The sequence below is a fragment of the Diorhabda carinulata genome, chromosome 6 (genome assembly GCF_026250575.1).
Source record: "Diorhabda carinulata isolate Delta chromosome 6, icDioCari1.1, whole genome shotgun sequence".
Taxonomy (NCBI): domain Eukaryota; kingdom Metazoa; phylum Arthropoda; class Insecta; order Coleoptera; family Chrysomelidae; genus Diorhabda; species Diorhabda carinulata.
Genome location: NC_079465.1, coordinates 31,398,668 through 31,406,819, shown reverse-complemented (window position 1 = coordinate 31,406,819; position 8,152 = coordinate 31,398,668). Strand labels below are relative to the sequence as shown.

General features: G+C 28.9%; 1 protein-coding gene across 1 annotated transcript; it reads left to right on the top strand.

Annotated features, from left to right (window-relative positions):
• The first annotated feature begins 269 nt into the window (after window positions 1-269).
• On the top strand, window positions 270-6,372 carry LOC130895523 (ubiquitin carboxyl-terminal hydrolase 1). The gene is made up of 6 exons (XM_057802863.1): window positions 270-522; window positions 589-1,217; window positions 2,547-2,759; window positions 2,817-3,287; window positions 4,483-4,791; window positions 6,045-6,372. The coding sequence occupies exons 2-6, from the start codon at window positions 603-605 to the stop codon at window positions 6,300-6,302; spliced, it is 1,866 nt and encodes a 621-aa protein (XP_057658846.1). The 5' UTR covers window positions 270-522; window positions 589-602; the 3' UTR covers window positions 6,303-6,372.
• Window positions 6,373-8,152: the final 1,780 nt, after the last annotated feature.

Here is an 8,152-nt window from a genome sequence, read left to right as displayed (position 1 = left end):
ATTTTATAGTTTATAAGTGTATTGATAATTAAAAATAAAATCGGTGTGTAGTGTAAGCTTATTACTGAATGTTGCTATGAGAATTAAAAAAACGTGTTCAAACAATAAAGTTGTTTTATTACTATTTAAAATGAGATACTTCGAATTCGTCCTTTTCCTGAGTTAAATTAAGTGATAAATTGTTCAATTATCCAATTATAAATGTATCAATAATTTAATAATAAAAAGATATTTTTATTATTATATAAATTATTGTATAGACAACACACATTACGTGAAAGTATTAGTGTTTATTTTCTTAAAGTTACCTAACCTGACGTAACTATAATAATGTCAGTTGTCTAACGTCTTCCTATCCCCGTAAAACCTCCTTCGTTAAAAAAGTTGCCAGTGATTAGTTTATACGAAGTTATTTTTAACGTAAATGTTAAAAAAATCAACGAAAAGTACATCATTTCGGATGACGGCTGACAGTTAAATTTTGACTTGTGTTTTAAATCAGTTTCAACATCAAACACACATGTATGTAATGCTTATTAGCACTCGGATGTTAGACTAATTATATCATTTCCTCCTTTTTATTCGTAGGAATACTGAAGAAGATGACAATTCTAGAGAATGATGTGATTCCTATGCGCAACAAATTATCTCTGACAAAAACAAAATACAAAACAAGCGATCAACTGAAAAGAAAATACGCCTTCGAAGAAGATTCCATTCCGGCTAAGAAACAAGCATTTAACGAAATGTTGAACGGTTATAGAGGAGAGCAGCGTAGCAACGGGGACTCTTCCCAAGATCCTCCGGTCGCTACTTTATCGAATATGGGAAATACTTGTTATTTGAATAGTGTTTTGTATACTTTGAGATTCGCGCCTACGTTTTTGCATAATTTACATCATTTGATCGGCGATTTATCTCTAGTCAGTTCGAAATTAAATCAAACTAAAGCCAAGACGTCGTCTTTAGGTAGAAATATTGGGTCGATTACGGGGCCGAGTTCCCGTAGTACGAGCAGTAAAGACTTGTTATCTTTAGGCAGTTCGTGTGACATTATTCCCAAATCGAAAGTGCAAGTGGTTACTGAAAAATTACACGAATTATTTATGACTATGCACACTTTGGAAATGAAAGAATCCAATGATCCCTATCAACCTGTGGCTTTGTTACAAGCCGTAAGGGAGGCCAATTCCATATTTGAAGGAAACAATCAACAAGTAAGTCATTAAATTACTTTTTTTCACTCATAATAATCGACATTAAAATTTTATATTTACTTGTTTTCTTTTAACATCTAGTGCCTAATTTCTTTATTACATTTTTCATATTTTCATTGAATTTCATCAAAAAAGTGAATTCCTGCATGTGATTGCTTAGTAAACGTATTAAATTTAATATATTTTGATGATTTAATCACTTTTACTTGAATTGAAATAGTCAAATCTTGTCTAAATTTGTGTCCCAAATGAATTTAAACAATTACAAACCTAAATTCTAGAAATTTTCATCGAATTTCATTAAGAAGATTGGAATTCATGCAAGTGTGTATGGAATTTATGTTAATTTTGAAAAATCAATGTTTTGATTACTTCTAATTTGCTAGAAGGCTAAAAATTCGTACCCACCTGTATATTAGTTGATTATTGTTTCTCCTAGAATCGAGTTTCAAAAATTTTCATTGAATTTCATCAAAAAAGTGAATTCCTACCTGTGATTGTTTAATGAAGGTATTGAATTTGATAGATTGATGATTTATTCACTTTTAATTGAACTGAATGACTTAAATTTTGTCTAGAGTTGTGTCCTAAATGGAATTGAACATTTATGAACCTAAATTCTTGAAATTTTCATTGAATTTCATTAAAAAAGATTGAAATTCATGAAAGTGTGTGTGGAATTCAAATTTATTTTGAAAAATCCATATTTTGACTACTTTTAATTTGCTAGAAGGCTGAAAATTCGTATGCACCTGTATATTAGTTGATTATTGTTCCTTTTGGTATTGATTTTCTAAAATTATCGTGGAATCTCATGAAAAAAAAATGAATTTATGCTAGGAACTGTAAGCAGTTGCTTGGAAATCATATTAATTTGGATAAATCAAAATTTGGACTACTTTAAGTTCAGCTAGAAAGTTAAAAATTGGTATCCACCTGTACATAAGTTGACTGTAGCAATTTGTGTTATCGATTTTCGAAAGTATCCATCAAAATTTATGAAAAAACTAAGTTTATGCAAGTAAATGCTTGAAAATGAACGGAACTCATAGAAATTTTGATAATTTTTATTTAGGCTACTTTAAGTTAGGCTAGAAAGTTAAAACTTCGTATCCGCCTGTATATTGGTTGACTGTAACCATTTGTGTTATTGAATTTTGAAAATTTTTGTCAAATTTCATTAAAAAAGGGAATTCATGCAAGAGTGTGTGAATAGATGTTTGGAAATCATACCAATTTCATTAATCAATATTTGGACGACTTTAAGTTCAGTTAGAAAGTTACACGGTTGCCAAATCTCCATCTACATTAATGCTATTAAATTCATAGGACGCTCACGAACTCCTTGTATATTTATTGGACAATATTCGTGAAACCTGTGATGTTTTAACCCAACAAGTTCAACAGAATCCCGAATTACTCACCGAAACCGAAGCCCTACCTACAGTAAATAGCAGCAAAATATGGAACGTTCGAAATTCTTGGAAAAAAAGCCTCAAAAAGAAAGACAAATCAACAAAAGAATCCATTACGGAAGAGCAAGTTAGTTTAGCTCTTTATCTTCCAAAATATTAATAATATTTATCAATAATCCCTTAGGTAAACGGTTCCCATATAACCGACGCCGAAGATGCGACTTCGGTGGACGGCTCCAACAGCTCCACCAAGAGGAAACTCTGCTACAATTTCGTAGCCGAAGATTTCGAAGGAATAACGTTGAGACGCACCAAGTGTTTGGAATGTGAAGGCGTCACCGAACGCAAGGAACCTTTCTACGACATACCCGTGCCCATATCGTTGAAGGACGAAGACGCCGAAGACGTCAACGTCAGCGATATATTTCGAAGGGCGTGCGTCACTACCGAGAAATTGTGCGATTCCAATAAATATCTTTGCGAAAATTGCGAACGTTACAACGAGGCCAGCAGGGAAGTGCTGTTCGAAAAATTGCCTAACATCATGGTGTTGCAATTGAAGAGGTTCACCACGTCTACGATGGGCGTACAAAAAGTTAATACTTATCTACCGACGCCGTTGGCTTTGGAATGTTTTTGCGAGAGTTGTTGTAAGGTAAGATCTTTTTTTAATAATTTCATTGTTGGTTTTAATGTTTTTTATTGATATTTTGATTTATTTGTTTATTTTTGATAGCTCCCGGTATATTCTTTCACGTTAAAGTATCAAAATCTTCTAATTTGGTCGTAGAATTTCAGAAAAAATTTCCCTTCCTACTGAACGTGTGTTGAAAATTACGAAAACATCAACGAAATTTCGATATTAGATTATATACAGAGTGTTTGAAAATTATTATACATTTTTAGTTGGAAAATTTTGATTCCTTAATGTTTTTTTATCATTTTTGTGTGATTATGTTTATTTAATTTCAGTTTTTCAAGTGAAAATTGTAATTTTAGAGATATCTTCGGTCATTAAGTCGGTTCTATTCGAAAAATGTCTTTCGGCACACCCCCGTACACCATTTTACGTTAAAATATCGAAATCTTCAAATTTGGTCCTAGAATTTCGGAAAAAATTTCCTTTCTTACTAAACTGAAGTCAAAAATTGCGAAAACGTAAATGAAATTTCAATACTTGCTCATATACAGGTTGTTCTAGGAATTTGTCATTAAAAATTTGATTAAAGTGACAAAAAATTTCATTCATCATTCTATTTATATTATTTCTTCGCCTGCTCTTGTGTTTGATTCCTCATAATGTATTTTTAAACTTGGTTCTATTGAAAATCAATTTGGTATGAATCTATACAACTTTCTCGCTATACCCTGTATACTGTTTTTGATAAAACATCAAAATCTCTATATTTGATCGTAGAATTTCGTTAAAAAATTCGTTATCAACTAAACTGATATCGTAGAATACGGAAACGTTGACTAAATTTCGACACGAGTTTATATACAGGGTTTTTAAAAAGTAATTGGCACTAAAAATCTCGTTTTAATCTGGTGTTTTATTGTTTGTTACAGTTTGTTATTTCTAATTGCACTTTTTCCAATAAGTATTTCAAATTAATTCAAATTCCGTTTTATTAAAAATTCATTTTGGTATATATTCTCGTAACTTTCTCACTTTACCCCGTATACTGTTTTAATAAAATATCAAAATTCTTATATTTGGTCGTAGAATTTCGAAAAAAAATCCCTTTCCAACTAAACTGATGTCGAAAATTACGAAAACGTTAACCAAATTTCGATACGAGTTTTTATACAGGTTGTCCGAAAAATATATTTGGTCGTTTGGCTTATAGGTGGAAGAAAATCAATCGCGCATCCACCGATACAAATTGTGTTGCGTTATAATGCATTTGGGGGGTACGATGGCATCCGGACATTATATAGCGTACGTCAAAGCTACGGATCATTTGGAAGATTATACGGATTGTACGAGGGATTTACCGAAAGGTAGTTTATCGGCCAGCAGCAGCGAAAAATCATTGAATATATTGAAATTTTTGAAACCGAGATCGTTGGGGGGTTCTTTGATTGATAGCAGGAACGGTTTGACGTCTAGGAGCGTCAATTCTATCAGGACCTGCAAGAGTATGGATTGTTGTGGGGTAAGTGACGTAATTTTCATTTTTGACGGTCGTTTTTTTTTATTTTAATAATTTGTTGTTATTTTCATTTGGTATAGGTCAAAATTTAAAGATAAAAATTATATGAAAAATGGGAAATTTATATTTGGAATATTAGAAATTTTGTTTTTTTTATAAAAAATTTGACAAACTGGAAAGTAAAAATTTTACTCGTTTTTTTAATTTTTAGAATTACTTGATATTTTTTTTGTTTAGGTTAGGTTAGGTTGTATTTAAAAAAAATCATAACAATATGCGTAATTTTACGTTTTTATTATTTTTTGGGTGACTATTTTAAATTTTTTTCGGTATTTTTCAAAATAAATCAAATAAATACCGTTGTTTTCGATATTAAGCAGATTTTTTTTATTTTCTAGAAATTAATTACAAATTTCTATTTGGATATTATAAAATTACTTTAAATGTGTAGAAATTGTTATTTTGGAAGTTTTTTGAAAAAAATTTCATAAAATATTTTTTTCTTTATTTTTTTGCTCCCATTTTTTTCGTATAAACTTGTCAGATTTTTATATTTTAGATATTTTTTATTTTTCTAAATTTTTATCCTCTTATTATTTTCGAATTTTTAAAAAGAATAGTTTTCAAATTTTCAAAATAAAAAAGTTTTTTTTTAAATAAATTAAATTTGTGTTTCTCTCAATTAGTACGATAAGTTAGTATTTTTAGAATTTTTCGAAATGTTAATTTTTGAAATTTTAATTAATAAATGATATGTTTCACCAAAATTTCTATTTTGAAGCAAATAAAAAAAGAATTTGTGTATTTTCTAAAATTAAATAATTTTTCAAATTTTTTCGTAAAATAAATTTTTCGAATTTTTCTTCATTTTAACTTATAAAAAAATCTAAAATTCCGAATTTTTTCTTTAAATTTTTCGTGTATAACTTTTTTCTTATTTTAAAAATTTTTTCGCATTTTTTTCGAAATTGTTTCCCTCGGATTTAAAAAATAAAATTTTTAATAAATTTCAAAATCAAAGCACGATTTTTATCATATTTTTCTATTTGTTTTTTTTTTGATTAAAAAATTCCAATTTTCTCAGTATATTTCCTATTTTTAAACTTTTCGAAAAAATATCGTTGTTTTTTAAATTTTTCACGTACAATTTTTTTTTATTAAAAATATTTTGCATTTGTTTTTCAAAATTTTTTTCCTTTTGAAAAAAAAAAACAAATAATTATGAATTAAAATATATCAATTAAGATTATTTATAGGTTAAAATCAACAAAAACGTCGTGGAAAACGTGATAAACAGTTTTTCGCGTAAAATTGTCCACGATTACAAATGGCATCCGAATAATAATTGTGCGTCGTCGCCTTCCTCTGAAGATATGTGGTTGGAATGCGACGACGAGAACGTTAGGGCGTTAACGACTCAAGAATTCATCGAAGAGTTGGCCCACAAACCGAATTCGACGTCGACGCCCTATTTACTCTTTTACGCCAAAATAACCGACCAACATACTGAATAGTGATATGATGGTAGATAGTTCGATAGGTTTATTCAAAAGTTAGATGTGGATATAGTACAAAAAGAGAAAAGTTATATTGTATTATACTTATATATACATATATATATATATATTTATGGAAAAAAAAAATTTCGGTTTCTCTTGTATATGTATATTTTTTTTTCTTTTCGTTTGGTAAAAAATCACATTCCTTTTTCCCGTTGCCGAAAAAAAAAATTATTTTTATAATTTCTTTACTGCACCCTGTATACTATTTCACGTTAAAATACCGAAATCTGTAAATTTTATCGTAGAATTTCGGAAAAAATTTCCTTTCCCGCTAAACTGACGTCAAAAATTACGAAATCGTCAAGGAAATTTCGATACTTCCTCATATACAGGTTGTTCGAAATTTAGTTGACTTTTTAAAGTTGAAAAATTTCGTTTCATCAATTATTTTTTGGGATTTTTGTCATAAATTACAGTTTTTCATATGAAACGTTCAATTTCGATTATTATATTTGTTCAATTTTTGAGAAATGTCTTTCGGTGCACCCCCTGTATACTATTTCACGTTAAAATACCGAAATCTGTAAATTTTATCGTAGAATTTCGGAAAAAATTTCCTTTCCCGCTAAACTGACGTCAAAAATTACGAAATCGTCAAGGAAATTTCGATACTTGCTCATATACAGGTTGTTCGAAATTTAGTTGACTTTTTAAAGTTGAAAAATTTCGTTTCATCAATTATTTTTTGGGATTTTTGTCATAAATTACAGTTTTTCATATGAAACGTTCAATTTCGATTATTATATTTGTTCAATTTTTGAGAAATGTCTTTCGGTGCACCCCCTGTATACTATTTCACGTTAAAATACCGAAATCTGTAAATTTTATCGTAGAATTTCGGAAAAAATTCCCTTTCCCATTAAACCAACATCGTAGATTACGAAAATTTGAACGAAATTTCGATCCGGTGTTGCCAAGTCTGTATATAGGATGTTCGTTGTTTGAAAATTTTGATATTTCCGAAAGAAAATTATAATTTTGTTTTCGATAGTTGAATTTTGTTATTTGTGGATATAATTCCAATCCGTTCCCTTTTCTTTATATTAATTTACAGTTTATTATACCAAATTAAGCTGATGATTTGACTAAAACATTTTTTTTTTAAGAAAAAAACTTCTTTTATCATCAATTCGACGATGATATGTTTATTATATAACGAGTTGTTGTTCTACATTTTGTTTTCGCCGTTTTTTTTGTATTTTCAATTTTATTCATTTTATAATAAATATTCATCATTGCTAAATAGATTTTTTTCATTTATCTCACCCAGAAACGATTCCTCGTAACCATCAATTACTCCAAATCTGTCGATATTATGGAAATTATGATGCCAACTATAGAAAAATAAATTTTACTATATGCGACGTTGCCAAGCCTAATTTTTTTCCGAAAATTACCGGATTTTTATGTTTCTTTTTATTCGAATTGAATCAAAAGCTGAATTTTACCATTTTCGACGTTGCCAAATTAAATTTTATTACGAAAATTATTGTTTTTATTACTGGACGTTGCAGGATTTTTACGTTTTTTCATTTAAATTCAGTTAAAAACGAAATTTCACGATTCGCGACGCTGCCAAAAACAAATTTTGTACGGAAATGGCGGAATTTTTCACTTCAAAATTCGAATTTTAGTTTTTTTTTTTTCAAAGAAATCACCGGATTTTCATGTTTTTATTACCGAATTTAAATAAAAAAAAAGGAAAAACCTCAATTTGCGACGTTGCCAAATTGAGTTTTTTTTACGGAAATTATCGGATTTTCTTGTTTTTTCATTAGAGTTCAATTAAAAACGAAATTTCA

Coding starts and splice junctions, on each gene's coding strand:
- LOC130895523 (XM_057802863.1), top strand. CDS start 603: ATGACAATTCTAGAGAATGATGTGATTCCTATGCGCAACAAATTATCT. Junction 2,760..2,816: donor AATCCATTACGGAAGAGCAA/GTTAGTTTAGCT, acceptor ATAATCCCTTAG/GTAAACGGTTCCCATATAAC. Junction 3,288..4,482: donor TTTGCGAGAGTTGTTGTAAG/GTAAGATCTTTT, acceptor TTTGGCTTATAG/GTGGAAGAAAATCAATCGCG.